Consider the following 19,465-nt stretch of genomic DNA (forward strand, 5'->3'; position numbering starts at 1 on the left):
ATTACTGACACGTTAAACTCAAGTGACAAGAATAAAACATTTTCTGATTGCAATTAGAGTTAGCCACACCTTCTATTCCACAAATTCAGGATTATATGAGTCTAAAAATAGCAGCATTGTGGACCAACATATTGTTGATTAAGTGTTAATTGATCCAGATTTGTTTCACTACTACTTGTTAGGCACCATGTACGTTTATGGTGCTATAAACGCAGATTTCCTACTCTAAACAGATTATTGTCTAAGGTCATGATCCCACAAGCTGATCCACGCATGTAGATCTTTGTGTGTATGCAAAGCCCTGCTGATTTCAATGGAACATCATGCTTTCGAAGTACACAGAGCTCTTCTTCAGGCAGCTGGATGTAGCTCGAAAGCTTGTCTTTCACCAACAGAAGTTGGTCCAATAAAAGACATTCCCCTCGCCCACCTTGTCTCTCATGCCCTGGGACCAACATGACTACAGCTACACTGCAGTGAGTGTAAGTCTAAATTAAGACAACACCACTACAAGGGGACGCCACAGGAAGGAGTAAGAGAAGGGAAGTTGCTGGGGAGAACACCACAAATTTTAAGAGGCAATGAAGGGTTTGTTTTTTAAAAGGTTAGTGGTAAGTATTGTAGTAATTTGGTAGATTAAGTTACACTGGGATATACAAAGACTGCAGCACTACTGCCAATGGGTTCCTTTCAGACAAAAAAGCTTCCGCAGATGACAGACTATTCATCCTCCCTAATGAAGCTGATAAACAGTATCACTGTAATAATAGATTTCACAGTAGCGCACAATTTGAAGACTGAATACTTCATTGTATTCAACCATGAAGACTTTTTCCAGATAGCCTCCCTTTCCCCCCTGTATCTTCCAGGAACTTGAATTCTAACTGCTTTTAAAGATAGCAAAGCAGATAGTTCAAGATGACTAAGATAAAAACAAATGTTAGAGTTAGCACATCAGACAAAGAGAAACTAGAACTGAGACTCCACTGAGAGCCACCACCAGAACAATCCTTCGTTAGAGAAAACTAATCTATTTATTAGAATTGTTAGTTTATTGAACAATGAATTACAGTAATGAACTTTGACCTACTTACCTAATGCAAGTATTCCAACTGATATTGCAGAAGTTGAAGTGGGAGGAGGAACAAAGGGGATTAAAGATAATTTAGTCTGACAGGGCTACCAATGACTAACAAAACAGAGAGAATTGCAAATGTTTGTTTTTCAAACAATGTATCCTGTCCTAAGATCCTTCTAAAGATCAGCCAGCCATTAGCTTGACTATCTGCAATTACAAACAGCAAAAAGTACCCAAACTAAGCTACATAGGAACTCTGGTCCATTTCCATAATAAAGGAATGCCAAGAACAATAAAATAGCCACCAAAGTGGAAAAGGCCAAGAGCTCTGAAAATGTGTGTAGTTTATGGACAGAGAAATGAAAGCTCTGTTTCTGACTCACAGCTTCTTGACCCAACCGTAGCTTATTTCTCACCATGAGCAATATAGGCTGCAAAAGCAAGCAACCAAACACACACAAACACACACTAGTTTAAAATGCTCCATTCAAAACATTTATGGGAGAGTGAAAAAAATGAAGCACTAAGTGCTATTTCCCTGCCTGACCTTAAAGGTTTATTGCTAGCTGTGAGTTTGGACAATTCTCTCTAATAAGACTTACAACCCCTTCAAAGACCAACATTTAGCAATAAACATGAATTACGTTAACCGCCTACTTCTCATGAAGCAGGATCTCAGATACAGAAAGAAAAACAACCTGGGCTTCAGCTAACGCTGTACACTGCACAGACAACAGCTAGTCAGTCAGTGATGTCCTATTTCTGCCCCCGTTAAAGTCAAAGGGAGTTTTATTGTGGACTTGAATGGGAGTCTGCTCCCACTGACTTGAATGAGGGCAGAAGCCGGCCATCACTGAGCATTCTTGAAAGTCCTACTCTTACGCATATAATTAGTCCAGAGTTCAGTTTTTAAATACGCTGAACTTCACATTACCAACATTAATGAATAGGCCCCTAAATGGTATGTGTGCCATGATGGGCATCATCTCTCCATGTCGAGAGAAACAGAAGAGTAACACCGTAAAGGGTTATTTTTCAAACTGTGTTCCATTCTGTGAATGTTCAGAATGCTGCTTCATTCCTTAATGACCACCTGCAATGGTGACTCTCAAATGCTATGGTGGAACTAATCCTTTAGCTCAGGGGTTCTCAAATTGGGGGTCAGGACCCCTCGGGGGGGGGGGGGTCACAAGGTTCTTACACGGGGGTCACGACCTGTCAGCCTCCACCCCAAACCCTGCTTCGCCTCCAGCATTTATAATGGTATTAAAAATATTTTAAAGTGTTTTTAATTTATAAGCGGGGGGCGCACTAGGAGGCTCTCTGTGTGAAAGGGGTCACCAGTACAAAAGTTTGAGAACCCCTGCATTAGCTCAAGCAGCCGTGGCTCATGCTTTTGGAGGCAGCATGGTTTAGTGCACAGGACCCTAGAATAGGAGTCAGGAGACTGGGTTCTATTTCCAGCTCTGCCCCTAATCTGCAGGATGACCCTGGGTAAGTCACTGCACCGGTTTCCTTTCCCAACGTCTGTCTACTTAGGCTGTACGCTCGTCAAGGCAGGGCCAGTCTCACTGTGTCTGTGTGCAGTGCCTACGACAATGGGAGCCCCCAAACTTCTTTGGTTCCCTCTAGGAGCTACTGAAATACAAACACATTGAAATACAAAGCCACTCCCCTCCCGTCTACACACAAAATATTTAAGAAGTTTTCCTTCTCCCCTCATCCCTACAAACATCAGAAATATGAGGCTTTCACTTCCCTCTTTAGCAGAGGACCTGAAGAATAAGGTCACATAAGGTACTTGAACTCCAGCTCTGTCAGCCTTCAGCTGAGCAAGGAAAGAATGCTGAGAAGACCGACTTTTCCCCTTTCTTTCTCCTTGGGAGCGCTTCTTTGGCTCTGTCTCCCCAAACAGAATAAAGGAACATGAACTTACACAAAAATCAAAACAAAAACAAGACACCACACCCCTACCACACGCTCTACATGGCCAAGTCTCCTTAATTTTCTCCTTATTTGACTTAACATTGGAAGGTACGCAGATACCATGGAGACGGATACAGCATGGGAATATAAATAAGGAGGAGACTGGTTTTCTTCATGTGTGAGAATTTTTAGTCTGAGTATTTCAACTATGCATTTGCATGGTCTAAGTTGATCATGTAGAAGTGGCAGCTTCATCCAAATAATTAATTGTGGCCATAAAAATCTATCCGTCTATTACCTAATAAATTACACTTACCATATTGTGGAGCTAGTGGCAAAAATCAGCTTTCAGCAAATGGACATTTAGTGGAACGAGTGGGATGGGCTAATGATTTTGTAGTGTCTAGTAAAAAGTCTGGTAGAAATGAATAAATTATAATTGGGTACTGGGTAAAGCCAAACCTCATGTATCCTGAGAGCATTGCCTATCATGCTGACCAGTACTGCCTGATTGTTTACTTGTACTCCCCCCATCTTGTGTGTATCCATCTCTTGCCTTCTACTTAGACTGTAAGCTCTTTGGGGGCAGGGACTGTATTTCTGATCTATGTTTGTACAGCGCCTAGCACAACAGGTTCCTGGTCCATGACTGGGACTCTTAGACTCAATCAATAAATCAATCAATAAGTTACACTGAATGAAAGCCTTCACTTTTGCAAACAGTTCCATTTATTGTTGCATCAAGGTGGAATGTAGGCCCTGTCGACACCAGAAGTTCAACTCAGCTTTTGTAACCAGTCTGAGTTGTGTTCTCATAGCAGCTCCTCTCTTTCACGTGTGGCTGAACTAAGCTCAGAAAGCACTGAAACAAACAGTTTGGCAACACAAGCATGAACAGCTATGCCACACTGCTTCAGCGTGGAACAGAGCAGCAGGAGGACATACTCATAGCATGGTGCAAGAAGCATGTGGGCGATACGCTCTAGAAGTCCTGCTACACAGACATCTCTGATGAAGAGGGCCAGCCATAAACCACACACACGGTTAGTGTTTTATCACCAATGCCGAAAGCAAATAAACGCCAGTTCACCAAACCGATCGCAGGAAAGCAACCAAACTAGCTTAGGCCTCAAGCAGCAGCAAGAACTTAACTGACATTTACTAACAGAGATTGAACCATATGGATATAAGCCACCTTTACAGCCAACCATGCCACTTGGGGTATGTCTTCACTGCACAGCTAACCCAGCTGATTGGCACCCAGGCCTGAGCACTGGAATAAGCTTAGCCTGAGTGTGAAGGTTGCCTCTTATGGGTGTATCTGGGTGCATACCCCATGGTTCTTTGTGCTGAGATGTACTAGGATTCTTTCCCAGTCAATTGCAAGGGAACTTGTCTGTCCTTTAGGGGCGAGGGGAATTGTGGGAAAGCACTGGAGGAGTCTGCATCCTCATTGCAAAATGGGTGGGATTCAGCCTGAGTGAACATGAAGCCTGGACTCTAAGCTATCCTAGCCCCCTGGCAGCTATCACAGCTAGCCAGATTTAAATCATCTTCAAATCTGGATCAGAGGTTTTTCTGTGTGGATGGTAGGGAGATTTGAGATAAAAGCCAGGTGAGAGCCTGAGTTAAGTCTGCAGTGAAGACACACCCTAACTGGTTACAAACTCAATTAAACCCTCTCTTACACTCTACCAGAGCCTTTTTAATCCTATGTTTATAGCACAAACAACTGCCAGTCATTTGAGGCTCCCATCTGACCAAACCTGACTGGTAATTGGGAACAACTGTGTAGGGTGGAAGCAGGAGAGATGTCTTCAGGCAGGATAGCTATGGGATTTGAATGCCACACCCACCTTCTCTTACACATTCCTAACGAAGTGAGCCTGAAGAAATTCTGCCGGGATCAGGTTTAACCCTGTATTCTGAGGTTTGCATTCAGTAGGGGTAGTGAGCATGGAAGGTCTTTAGCCTGGTTGTCCTTAATTATATTCCTAGGGAAGAATTTACATTTTTTGTTTTTTAAACCACAGGCTAGATGTGAGAGAGAGAGATCAAGTCTATTAAAAAGGAATTACAAGGGACCACTGAGGAAGGCAAGTGGTAATTGCATGCAGGAAATAAATTGTCTTTGGGGCCTGTGCTGAAGAAGAGCCTTGTGTAGCTTGAAAGCTTATCTCTGTCACCAAGAGAAGTTGGTCCAATAGAAGATACTACCTCACCCACCTTGTGTCTCTAATATCCTGGGACAAACACAAACACTGAAGACCCTCTGCCAGGCAAAACTTCCATCAGTTTCAGTTCTATTTAGACTGTAAGCAAGTCCTCAGTATTAGTTTTCAGGGGCATTCTTAAAAGGTCCCGCTGTTGAAGGTCCTCACTAAAGAGGTTTGTGCCAGTTTTGCAGGAAGGAGACCAAAGACTAAAAAAAGATGAACAGTGATGTGCAAGATTACCAGATTGGGCTCTAGATACATGCTAGTATAGCCCAGTGGTTCTCAACTTTTCTAGACTACTGTACCCCTCTCAAGAGACTGATCTGTCTTGCGTACCAAGTTTCATCTCAATTAAAGACTGCTTACTTACAAAATCAGACATAAAAATACAAAAGTTTCACGGCACACAGTTACTGAAAAATTGCTCACATTTTATCATATAATTATAAAATAAATCAAACCCTCCCTCCCCCAGGTTGAGAAACACTGATATAATACAAAGAGCAGGACATAAACAAGTTATCATGTGTATGAGATTTTAGTTTGTACTGACTTTGCTAGTGCTTTTCATGTAGCCTGTTGTAAAACTAGGCAAATATCTAGATCGTAGAATATCAGGGTTGGAAGGGACCTCAGGAGGTCATCTAGTCCAACCCCCTCCTCAAAGCAGGACCAATCCCCAACTAAATCATCCCAGCCAGGGCTTTGTCAAGGAAGGAGATTCCACCACCTCCCTACGTAACCCATTCCAGTGCTTCACCACCCTCCTAGTGAAAAAGTTTTTCCTGACATCCAGCCTAAACCTCCCCCAGTGCAACCTGAGACCATTACTCCTTGTTCGGTCATCTGCTACCACTGAGAACAGGCTAGATCAGTGGTTCCCAAACTGGGGTTCGCCAGAAAAATTTCACTAATGGCGGCCAGAGGACCCCGGGCATTGGAGGCAGCAGGTGGGACCCGGTTGCAGGGCAGACAGCCCGAGCCCCAGGGAGAGCGGGGCCAGGCAGTTGGGGCTGGCAGCCCAAGCCTCAGCGGTGAGCGGGACCTGCAGCCCAAGCTCAGTGGAGCTCAGTTGACCAGGACGGTCAACAGGGTCCAGCAGCAGGAGCCTCACAGAGTGCAGAAGAAATTTAAACTTAAATCCCTGGACATATTAATTTTTAGGAGAGGGTTCATGAGATTTCACAATTTAGTGAAAGGGCTTCACAGGCTGTTAAAGTTTGGGAACCACTGGTCTAGATCCATCCTCTTTGGAACCTCCCTTCAGGTAGTTGAAAGCAGCTATCAAATCCCCCCTCATTCTTCTCTTTTGCAGACTAAACAATCCCAGTTCCCTCAGCCTCTCCTCATAAGTCATGTGTTCCAGTCCCCTAATCATTTTTGTTGCCCTCCACTGGACTCTTTCCAATTTTTCCACATCCTTCTTGTAGCGTGGGGCACAAAACTGGACACAGTACTCCAGATGAGGCCTCACCAATGTCGAACAGAGGGGAACAATCACGTCCTTCGATCTGCTGGCAATGCCACTACTTACACAGCCCAAAATGACATTACCCTTCTTGGCAACAAGGAAACTCTATTGACTCCTATCCAGCTTCTCATTCACTGTAACCCCTAGGTCCTTTTCTGCAGAACTGCTGCCCAGCCATTCGGTCCCTAGTCTGTAGCAGTGCATGGGATTCTTCCATCCTAAGTGCAGGACTCTGCACTTGTCCTTGCTGAACCTCATCAGATTTCTTTTGGTCCAATCCTCTAATTTGTCTAGGTCCCTCTGTATCCTATCCCTACCCTCCAGCATATCTACCTCTCCTCCCAGTTTAGTGTCATCTGCAAACTTGCTGAGGGTGCAATCCACGCCATCCTCCAGATCATTAATGAAGATCTTGAACAAAACTGGCCCCAGGACCAACCCTTGGGGCACTCTGCTTGATACCAGCTGCCAACTAGACATGGAGCCATTGATCACTACCCGTTGAGCCCGACAATCTAGCCAGCCTTCTATCCACCTTATAGTCCATTCATCCAACCCCGTACTTCTTTAACTTGCTGGCAAGAATACTGTGGGAGACCGTGTCAAAAGCTTTGCTAAAGTCAAGGAATAACAACATGTCCACTGCTTTCCCCTCATCCACAGAGCCAGTTATCTCATCATAGAAGGCAATTAGGTTGGTCAGGCATAACTTGCCCTTGATGAATCCATGCTGACTGTTCTGATCACTTTCCTCTCCTCTAAGTGCTTCAGAATGGATTCCTTGAGGACCTGCTCCATGATTTTTCCAGGGACTGAGGTGAGGCTGACTGGCCTGTAGTTCCCAGGATCCTCCTCCTTCCCTTTTTTAAAGATGGGCCCTACATTAGCCTTTTTCCAGTCATCTGGGACCTCCCCCGATTGCCATGAGTTTTCAAAGATAATGGCCAATGGCTCTGCAATCACACCCGCCAACTGCTTTAGCACCCTCAGATGCAACGCATGCGGCCCCATGGACTTGTGCTCGTCCAGCTTTTCTAAATAGTCGTGAACCACTTCTTTCTCCACAGAGGGCTGGTTACCTCCTCCCCATGCTGTGCTGCCCAGTGCAGCAGTCTGGGAGCTGGCCTTGTTTGTGAAGACACAGGCAAAGAAAAAAAGCATGGAGTACATTAGCTTTTTCCACATTTTCTGTCACTAGGTTGCCTCCCCCACACTTTCCTTGACCTTCTTCTTGTTGCTAACATACCTGAAGAAACCCTTCTTGTTACTCTTAACATCTCTTGCTAGCTGCAACTCCAGGTGCGATTTGGCCTTCCTGATTTCACTCCTGAGTGCCTGAGCAATAATTTTACACTCTTCCCTGGTCATTTGTCCAGTCTTCCACTTCTTGTAAGCTTCTTTTTTGTGTTTAAGATCAGCAAGGATTTCACTGTTAAGCCAAGCTGGTAGCCTGCCATATTTACCATTCTTTCTACACATCGGGATGGTTTGTTCCTGCAACCTCAATAAGGATTCTTTAAAATACAGCCAGCTGTCCTGAACTCCTTTCCCCCTCATGTTATTCTCCCAGGGGATCCTGTCCATCATATCCCTGAGGGAGTCAAAGTCTGCTTTTCTGAAGTCCAGGGTCCATATTCTGCCGCTCTCCTTTCTTCCTTGTGTCAGGATCCTGAACTCAACCATCTCATGGTCACTGCCTCCCAGGTTCCCATCCACTTTCGATTCCCCTACTAATTCTTCTTTGTGTGTGAGCAGTAAGTCAAGAAGAGCTCTGCCCCTAGTTGATGCCTCCAGCACTTGCACCCCTGGCACGTGTAGCCCTGGTTGAGAAACAATGTTCTAGCCAATGGGTGTCTGGCAAAAACTGCAGAAACTGTATTTGACATGGTAACCACATGAATAACAATGTGCTGCCTTCATCAGCAACAGGTTGGCACGTGGCCATCTTCCAGCAACTAAGTTTTCCAATATGTACTTTCCAGGTTAGTCAGGACCCCGTAGCAGTTTGTCTAAATGATATGGCAGGTACTCCATCACATATCCTGGGATGTTGCCTCATGTGCATTTCCTGCAAGCTGCCCAAGTTCTCCCGGAAAACACAGTTACACAGCCCAGGAGTTTCTGTGGTATAAGAAAGGCTGCTGCACGGACAATTCAACTGTGCTTGCTGCAGCCAGGTCACAGAAGTGGATCATGACCCAATTACAAACAACACTGTACTTGGTGCTGCCCCCATTGTAGGCCCTGTACATGTGAGGAAGATGGAATCTTAAACAAATCTTTCAGAGTAGGAAGGGTTTGAACGCCTGAACTCCTTCAAGTTTTCCACAGAATGGGTTATGGGTAAATGAATGGGAAGGTGAAAGGAGAGAAAATGCAAGACATTTCTTCCCCCCTCCATCATCCTCAAATAAGTCTGTCAAACATATTTCTTTCCTTCCATCCTCCACTGAACCCGTTGCAGATGTACTGTATTTATCATTTGCTGAGTGGAATTCCTTGTCGATTGATACTCTTCATTTAGCTTAACAATTACTTGGCATTTTGCTGCTGCCAAGACTACAGGATCTAAAACAGAGGTGGGCAAACTACAGCCCGTGGGACCATCCTGCCTGGCCCTTGAGCTCCCAGCTGGGGAGGCTAGCACCCGGCCCCTCCCCTGTTGTCCCCCCTCTCCGGCAGCCTCAGCTCGCCGAGCCACCAGCGTGGCTGGCTTCAGCCAGGCGGCTGCCAGTCCTGGTGCTCGGAGCGGCATGGTAAGGGGGTGGGGAGTGGGGGGGTTGGATAAGGGGCAAGGGGCCCCAGGGGGTGGTTGGATGGGGCAGAGGTTCGGGGTGTGAGGGGGGCAGTCGGGAACAGGGGGCATTGGATAGGGGGTGGGGTCCCGGGAGGGAGCAGTCAGGGGACAAGGAGCAGCGGGGGTTGGAAGTTCTGAGGGGGGCAGTCAGGGGGCAGGAAGTGGGAGGGGCGGATAGGGAGCGGGGGGGGGGGGGGGTCAGGCTGTTTGGGGAGGCACAGCCTTCCCTACCCGGCCCTCCATACAGCTTCACAACCCCGATGTGGCCCTCAGGCCAAAAAGTTTGCCCACCTTTGACCTAAAACAACTGACTGGTTAATGCATAAGTTTCATAGATGTGACCACTTAAAGGAGCCTTCCCAGGATCAGAACAAATGCTTACAATAAAACGGGGAAGACATTACCCTATTTCCTTGGCATGGATAGCGTAGTAGGTGCTGTATAATACACAAAGACAGACAGTACCTGCCCTGAAGTGCTCAAGTGTTTTTGGGGGACAAGCCTATTGAACCAGTTACATAAACTGCTATTTAAGCTCACATTAAAGATTAATCTTTTGGGGTTTTTTTTGTTTGACCCTGCAACTGGAATTTGTGGAAATCCAGAAATACAATACAGCTAATCCAGAATGACTGAAGTCAATCTTGCTTTGGCATTCTGTCTTAATTTAAGATGGCAGCAACACATTGTGGTTTTCTCCAAGACCCTACTACATTTGGTTTGGATACAATCACTTCTGTTTTGAAACTTAGAACAAGAAGTTAAATCAACGTATTCTTAGTCACATTATTTTTGATAGAGTTCATTTTAGTCTGACTCTAGTTACCAGAGATACGATCTGGTTTCAGGAAGAATTCCAAAACATTTGCATAAAATCCATGTTAACGTCCTGCAGGTTCAAAGCATCACATTTTTTGTAGTGTACCTGAATACAGCTTTAAGAGGTAAAGCTTATTCTTTTAAAGACCAAGATTTTCAAGGAGCTCTCAACTGTAGAAAGACATTATAATCTAGCATAGGCTGAGCACCCACAGAAAAAAATGAAGTGAGTGCTCAGCACCCACCAGCCACAGCTGTTTGACGGCATGCCCGATGAGCTAATCGGGGGCACTGCCAAAGAACTGATCGGCAGCCACTGCCAAACAGCTGTTTGGTGGCTCTGGGAGGGGCTTGCGGCGGGCACCTCGGGGGAGGGGGTGGAGCAACTCCCCCCTTGCCCCAGGAAAACTAGAAGTCAGCACTTATGTAATCTAGGATAAGGCTACAATCGATCAATCAGGCTACTGAGGATTGACCAGCACCAATTTACATACCTATCTTACTTCCATGGAAGTCAAAAGGGAGTAAGAGCAGTCCTCTAAAATTTTCACTCTCTTTAAAGGGGACTGGTAAAGGCAAATCTGTTTTTACTGGAATGCTAAAGGTTATAAGATACTACTACATTTTACACCTGCAATAAAAAAGTGTGTTCAATTTCAAAATGCTTATGTGGGCACATCATATTTCAGTTGCTAAGGTGTTTGTACAGTAGTAACATTGATTTTTGCAAAAAAGCTTTTTTTGCAGTGAGTGTCTTTTGCCCAGGCACCCGTTCCCATAACAAGCAGCAATGTTAACAGGACAAACCACAAGCTGTCTGAGTGTTTCACCACCCTAGCAATTGTTTTTAATAGGGCAGAATTGCTGGAGGACGATTTGACTTCTGCACGTGTCAGAGATCCAGAACATGCTCTTTAATCCACTGTGTTCATTGGGCAGGAGAAGAGCACTGTTTCTAAAGAGCTGCGCTCTGTATTGGAAGGCCTGACTCTATCTGAGCTTTATGTTTTGTGCACTGGACATATCAGAATGTCAATCTTAGAAGCATATTAAAAATCTGACTACCACATTTAACAGAACACTGAGTAACTGAATATTGGATTTGGATGAAGTGGAATAGGAGATAGAACATAAATAGAATGACTGTGTTTATTACTATTTCAATTTTACGGTTGCCTGTAATAAGTGTGACTGTTTATCGTAGCAGGATGTTAGTCAGTATTGGTTTTTAATAAAATGGTCAATCAACTTCACAAAACAGAACATTGTCACTTTTCCTCATATTGTTAGTAACTTGTCATTGCACATGACACGCCTGACTGTGGTGCTGTTTGCAAGGGGGTGTTATCACATCCCTAACCATAATTTTAAAATATTCTTATTTTCTGATAAGAGGATTTGGCAATTAAGCATCTCCTGAAGAGGTTTTTCTTTTACAGTCACTTAAAAAAAAACCCCAAAACAAAAAAACACACAAAGTGGATCTATATCCACTCTAGAAAGATTGAAGACCCTTCTCCAGTTACTTTTCTGCTTGTACCTTTAGTCAAGAGGAAATAAGGTAAGGCTATGGCTACACTACAATTTAAAATTTATATAAATTATGTTGCTCAGGGGTGTGAATTAGCCACCCCCCGGAGAGACAACTTATGCCAACTTAAACGCTAGTGTGGAGAGTGCTATGTCAGCAGGAGAGCTTCTCCCACCGATATAGCTATGGCCACTCATTGGGGGTGGATTAATTAAGCCAACGCTTAGAGCAGCTACACTAGAGAGTTTACAGCAGCGCAGCTGTAAGCTCTCTAGTGTAGCCACAGCCTTGGAGTGTGAGGACGATACAAGTTTCTGCCCCTTTTAAACAGAATTTGGCAAGAGACAAACTTAACGAATTAGAAATCTTAAAACCAGAACCTTCAAGAGTGACAACTGAGTCAAGTAACTTCCTCCAGGTTATTACAGACTAAAAAAAAACAAAAAAACAAAAAACAAAAAACAACTTACAATATTCCAGAATGTCCTGCTAGATGGAAAAGAAATGGAGACTTGTGCTCTCCATACGTATCCTTCCATTTAGGTCCGCGTTTGAAAAACTGTGAAAATTATTGAAAAAGATCCCAAAATAATTTTCTGATTCGGTTTTGAAAAAAACACTCTTATTTTAAGAAGTCTTCAGTTTTCACCCTTTAAGTGGTAATGGTGAATGAATATCTCATCACAGATGTAGGGATTTCTCTCCAAAAGTTTGTTTTGTTTCTAGAGCACCATAGCTATGCACAGGGTTTCACACAAGAATAAGATAATAGGAGGGATTTTAAAATCTGAATGGAGAGGAAATGCATTAAGAGTAAGATGTATGTTTATTTTCTAAGATGGGACCTACCAGCAAGCTGGGGTTTTTAAGAGGTTGGGGAAGAAGTGGGGGGTGGGGGGGGGGAGTCCTTTTAGAATTGTTTCCAGAAGCCAGTAATCTGAGACAGCGTCTTCAAAAGGGGAAAAGATATTCTGCTTGCCACCAACCTGACAGAGGAGTGGATATAGAATGTTAGATGCAGAAAGGAATAGTAGTTATGATCTGGCAAGATTACTACCGATTATGAATTTGAAAATCCTGCCTAACCCTGGAGCTCAGAAGTTTATCTTGAGCTACAGATGCAGATACTATCTGCCTCAATAGGCTGTGGGTATTTTGTTTTTTAATCCTTTAGAGAAAACCATGGAAGAACAAAAAGACTCAAAAATTAATTCATACTTCCATATCTATCTAGGGAAAGATATTAACAGGTTCCCCTTCCCCCACTATCCCATCCAACAACAGGATATAAAGCCCCTGTTAGTTTTTTTTTGGGAAAGGTGGAGGGGGATAAGGAAGAGAGAACTCAGGCAGAACTATTAAAGATTTCAGAAAATCAAACTCATCTGAGAATGAGAGTGTATAAAGACAGCTTGTTTGTTGTTCTGCCTTATTTAGCCTTTGAGAAGACATCAGATCACCACACTATGGCAAGCCACTTGCACTAGGAAATCAGTTCTGACTTGTTTTATGAGTACTTCTCCGCATTCACAACGTCATTCATTTTGTTAAGGGCTTTTAACCACAGAATCTATAGCTTTGAATATTCCCCATGGACAAACATAGGATATTAAATATTCAGGGAATCAAGTGGCAGATGTTGAAAAATGCTCTAGGGCCAGATTCTCAGATGGCGTAAGTCAGAATAGTGCCCACTGAAGTCAAAGGAGCTAAAATGAGTTACACCAGCTGAAAATCTGACCACTTAGATTTTCCATGAAGCTTAGAGGTTGCCAACACTGAGAAGACACATGGGTCTATCTTTTTATATCACTCATTTCTGATACTGATAAGGCAGGAATAGTGTCTGAGAATCAGACCACTTGCTCTCTGGGGATATGAAGGATGTCAAGTGGGGGGTCAAGATTGTTTGTTTCCTCAGAGGGCAACCACGGAAATAAGCAACTTTCTCCAGGATTTGAGATCCTTCCTTTAGAGTTAAGTTTAACTCCAGATTCAGGTTTAGATGAGTCTTAACTAGTCTGGAGCAATTCTGCCCTTAGTTTTCAATCAGGACTAAATCTGAATCATAAAGGCGGCAATATACTAGATTGCTGGGTGTTTACGTAAACAGATGATTATCTGCTTCAGGATAATAGGGGATGGGTCCAGAGGAAGCATAATTAAAGTTGTCAGGTGTTCCATGGCAATTTTTTTGGAACTCTTACACATCTTGGTCAGTAAAAGCCAAAGAAAATGGTTTCAGGAACTTACACAAAGGCACCTCTCTTCTGCTTACCTTCTCCATTAACAGATTCCATCCTTCCAAGATCTGCCACCGGGAACTCCTGGATCCCAAACCAATTACACACTCTAGTTTAAGACACTGTACCTCATGCACCTGACTCGCTCTCTTTGACAAGCCATATCATTAGAAGATAGCTAAGAAAACAGGAGTTCTCATACTCAACTTTCTAGTTCTCAGACATGTTTTGACAAGCTTCATGCTTACAAAATAAAGGTGACTAGATTCTAAATATTTAAAAGGCTGGCACCGCACAGCTGCCAGGAACAGTTGCACTGACTAGATGGTATTTAACTTGTCTTTTTTAGCCATAAGAGTCCAGCCAAACCAAACTGGAGAGTAGCTAGTATTTCCAGTCAGGTCAGAGGAACTGTCATACCAGGACAAACCAACCCAGCCTGGTATCCCATCTCCAACAACTGTGGATCATAGATGATTCACTGAAAGGTAGAAAAGTCTGCATAAATGTAATGTACCTTGCCTGGTGTGCAATATTATATGTTGGGAAACAGTTTCTTCTTGACCCTGGCTGATCAACTTATCCCTGAAGTATCAGAATTAGCTACCTCCTTCTAATATACCTAAGAGCTCTGTAAAGTATATAAGAGAAACTTGTTTCAACAGGTTTCAGAGTAGCAGCTGTGTTAGTCCGTATTCGCAAAAAGAAAAGGAGTACTTGTGGCACCTTAGAGACTAACCAATTTATTTGAGCATAAGCTTTCGTGAGCTGTAGCTTACAAAAGCTTATGCTCAAATAAATTTGTTAGTCTCTAAGGTGCCACAAGTACTCCTTTTCTTTTTGTTTCAACAGTGATCTCCCTACATAAACTAATCACAAGAACTTGCTACATAATTAACACTCAGTGTTACTACAAACAATGGATAACAGTTAGGCTAATGCAACATTAAGGCTGAAAATTTAAACACACAAAAGTTAGGAAATTCAAGAATTAAGGTATCCATCATAACATTAACCCAGATGCACTGCATGTGTAGTATTCTGGATCACTTATGGATGTGTGTATATATTAGGAGGGGTGGGTTTTTTTGAAGTTTGTCTAACATTTAAAGAGTCTACCTTAAGACTGAAGTAATGTGGTTTTCTGCATTTCATTTCCTTGGCTTAAAAATAACCTCTTGACATCAGTAGTGAGACCCCCCCCACACACACACACACACACCCCCCTTACCCCAAAGCCTTTAAAGCCCTTCCAGAAAACCCCTCCTCCCCACAACTATTCTCACTATATCTACCCCCCCCCCTCCAGAAATCTACAATCATTAAATCACACATGCAAGTGTTAGGTGGGCTGATGGGATACATCTGGAGGGTTTCTGCAGCTGAGAAAGAAGCTGTCAGGTGCTTACTAGTAGTGAGATTTAAAAAAAAAAAACAAAAAAACAAAAAAAAAAAACCCAACCACCACAGAAAAAAACCATAGAAAACTAGCTTACTGCATATTAAAATGGAGAATTGGAGTATTAACTTGGCCAATCTGCAGATGTTAGACATGTGTTTAACAGCAGAAGGCTTGGTTTGAAAATGTGGGTCAAGTGCACTGTATGTAGGACTTGGTAAGCAAGCATTCATCTAACTGGGTCTGGAGGGTTTCTTGGGGTACACAGAGCACTTCTGAATGCATTATGCTTTCACAGCAAGCACACCTGGAAATAGGCTGCCAGGGGGGTAAGGAGATAGACAAAAGTTTTTCAAGCCTGCTGACACCTTTCCACTTCCACCATACAGGTTGGAGGGTAGAAAATAAAGGGTTCTAAACCTGCATTTGAGAGGGCACCTCCAATCATAAATACCCCAGAAATTAAGACAGCTTCTCAGCTCAACCCATTACACATTTTGTACTTTCTCAAGGGCAGAGGTACGTGCTGTCTGAATTGAATCAAACTGTCCCATTAACAACTGTGGTAGATGGAGACCAGGACACATAACCAGGTTTATCATCATCTTAACCTATTTACATGGTTTTTCAGTGAATCTGGAATGCTGCATGAAGTTTTACAAGGCACTCATTTTATTCCTTAAAAAGAAAAGGAGTACTTGTGGCACCTTAGAGACTAACCAGTTTATTTGAGCATGAGCTTTTGTGAGCTACAGCTCACTTCATCGGATGCAGCATCCGATGAAGTGAGCTGTAGCTCACGAAAGCTCATGCTCAAATAAACTGGTTAGTCTCTAAGGTGCCACAAGTACTCCTTTTCTTTTTACGAATTACAGACTAACACGGCTGTTACTCTGAAACCTGACATTTTATTCCTTGTATTTTTTTTTCAGACTTGCATTGTGACTAGTCACTGAGGACAAGTCACATGGTATGAACTTTTAAAATCAGACAGCTAGAGCTTTAAAAAATAAATATTGAACAATATATAAGTACAAAACATTTTTCCACTCAAAAGGGCCTGGCTGGATTTTGATCAAGTTTTGAACAGAAACAAACTCACCTCTTCTTGCTGAGACTAAATGGTAGGCATTTCAACCCAAAAGGATTGTTTGAGAAAGTTACAGACACTTGAAAACAGGATTTTAAAAGCTGGATATCCAACTCAAGCTTTGACATGGCTGCTTTGCAACATTCTAATTTTGTATGCTATGGTCTTTCTAATTGACAATTCATTCTCTAACAATAATATTTAGCATTTATAGAATCCATAGATCTCAAAGTGTTTTATAATGGTGTACACATATTATCCCCATTTTACAGATGGTGAAATTGAGACACAGATTGAGACTTATCCAAAGTCACATAGCATGTCAGTGGGAGAGCTGGGAATAGAAGCCAGTTTTCCTACTCTCAGTACTGTGGCCCTGTTTGCTAGTCTAAAGGGTCTAAGCTACCACTAGGTGTTCAATGGAAGTGTATCTGGCATCATACACAAGACAGAAACTTATTAAATTATTTCAATGGAATTTTTTATTTTATTTATTTGGCTGTTACAGTAATTTACTACTATTAGTTGGGAACCGGAAGCATTTGGAATTCCGCCTCAATTTTCTCAAGCGTATACTTAAGATGTATGTAATTTATGTCTCATTACAAACACATGCCCTGTCACTGGTCAGGCTTGCTCAAGTTCAGTATTCCGTAGGGGACTCTTCAGAAAGCCATCAAGATAACACAGGCACACACACAAACTGCAACAGATCAGGATGCACTTAGCCAGGGTCTCATCTTTGTGAAAGAAGGATCACCAGACAAAGTACTTTTTTAGCAGGATCCTTAGGAGCTGAGCCTTCCCCCCAACAAAGAGAAAAAATTCACTAGATAATCAGATGATTACAAAAACCCAAACAAGTTTAAACAGGATTACAGAGTTGAAGACGTGCATCAAACATTACAGCACTGAGTCAGGCTGAGATCTGTAAAGGAGACCAAAAGCGTATTAGCCGTTCAGAAGCTAAAGGGGGAGGTGGGACTGAATTCAGATTTAATTCATATGGGGGGTGGGGCAGAGAAAGACGGGGAGGGGTTTTCCTCCTTTCACAGCTACATTTACCAACTTCCGAACAGGTCTATAAAGCGAGACAATGGATCGTTTTTTCCTAAAACAAACAAACCACAACCTTCCAAACGTTGTGCTCCTTCTTGATTCAAACCGAAGCAATGAAAGATCACGTTTAAACCGAGTGGGTTTTCAAACTGCAGCACCACCCCCACGTCCCTTCGGGATTAAGCCGAGACTGATTGAACTAACGGGCTTTCACCCTGTTAAAAACCTCGGCTTTTGTATAAACAGCCCATCGCAGTTGGGGGAGGGGGGTGCAGTTACTGACTCACAGCGAGCCAGAAATGTGCAACCCAAAATAAAGAGTTTACAGTGGCCGCAAACTTGCCTGGCGAAGTCCTCCTCATGGCAAGTGCCCTAGATCTCCAGACAAGCTGCTGTGTGAGCCCCCTTGCTCATTGTGGGCACAGGGATTGGGGGGGGGGATTTCCCTACATTTCCAGCTCAATCCAGGCGGAAAAAAAATATGAGAGCTAGAAAGTCTGAGCCATGTGATCGCAGCCACATACCGAACGCAGTTCAGCCTTTCAAAGAGTTGCTACCTATCCTTTGCTGCAACTTAGAAAATATGTTCAATTGCAAAGAGGGGGAAGTGTGGGGGGGTATCCATTCATTTGCAAAATAATCCGGCGGGGGAGGAAAGCACCAGGCTGCTTCCAGATTGTGTCCTGCCGCAGTCTCCTTACCTTACTCTTCACTTCCACCGCGCTGCAATCGAAATACCGCAGAGTCTGAGATTTATTAAAACTCCGATTCATCTTCTCGGTCCCCAGTTTATCCCCCCCTTCCTCCTCCTCTTCGCCCTCGCTCAACAAGGGCTGCAGGATCCGCTGCCTCCGACTGTGGGAAAGTTTCCCCCGGGCTGCGTGTTGTTGCCGCTGCTCCGACCCTGGAATGTATCTTTCTTTGGAACGTTCAGGCGCCGGAGGTTCTTTTACTTTGTCCCAACGCTCGAATCAGAGCGCCCGCCCAGCTCGCTCTCCGGGCTTCTGTTTGTAACAATCGCTCCTCCAGCAGGGCTCGCAACGCGTCCGTGACTCAATGAAAGAAGGCGGGACGTACTAGACCCCGCCTCTGGCCGAGCCTTCCTCCGTCCATCCTCGCCGCTTTCATTTCCAGGAGAGAAAAGCTCCTCCCGCTCCAGAGGGTGTGCTTTCTGGGCTGTGATTTGCTACTGAAATCCCTAGTTAGTTAGAGGAAGTCGCACAAAAGAGTGGGAGCTGCGGACAGAAGTAATTACGGAGTCCGCGTATTAGAGAAGGATACAAACCAAAACGCGGATGGCCAGATATTTCCTCCTCTTCTCCCTCTCCCACAAATTTGGAGAAATGTGGGTACAAATCTGATCGTTGTGGTGCAAACCCATATCTGTGTAATGTATTTACAAATTATAAGGCAAACTACTAACAGGTACAATTGCCATGAAAGTTTAGCAGCCCCGGTACAATATCTAGTTACCAGCCCCAGACTATAACAACTATCATCAACAATATTGCCAGTCCTAAGGTTTTGATCCTGCAAACATTTATGCATGTGCTTAATATTACTACCATGAATATTTCAACTGATTTCGATTGAAGTTCAATATAACTACTCGCAATACTAAAGTTAAGCACTTTTGTAAAGTGTTTGCAGGGTTGGGGCACAAGTGCTCAAAAATCATGACTGGGATTTTTTTTAAATTACCTTCTAGTTTTGGAGCCTGTAGGGTTCACGTTTTCAAGTTTTTCTTTACAACCATGAGGCTTAAAAATGTACTTGATTTTAAAATGAAAGTTGATAGTCTCATCACATAACTCAAAAAGAAAAGGAGTACTTGTG

At 43.4% G+C, this 19,465-nt stretch overlaps 1 protein-coding gene across 1 annotated transcript in view; it reads right to left on the reverse strand.

Moving 5' to 3' along the window:
- Nucleotides 1-18,829, reverse strand: part of PARD6G (par-6 family cell polarity regulator gamma) — a 104,518-nt gene extending 85,689 nt beyond the window's left edge. The window contains exon 1 of the mRNA XM_007060392.4: nt 18,331-18,829. Within this exon, the coding sequence (XP_007060454.1) occupies nt 18,331-18,402 (72 nt within the window). The 5' untranslated portion in view covers nt 18,403-18,829. The remainder of the gene's footprint in view (nt 1-18,330) is intronic.
- Nucleotides 18,830-19,465: the final 636 nt, after the last annotated feature.

The sequence above is a fragment of the Chelonia mydas genome, chromosome 2, assembly GCF_015237465.2.
Source record: "Chelonia mydas isolate rCheMyd1 chromosome 2, rCheMyd1.pri.v2, whole genome shotgun sequence".
NCBI classification, from domain to species: domain Eukaryota; kingdom Metazoa; phylum Chordata; order Testudines; family Cheloniidae; genus Chelonia; species Chelonia mydas.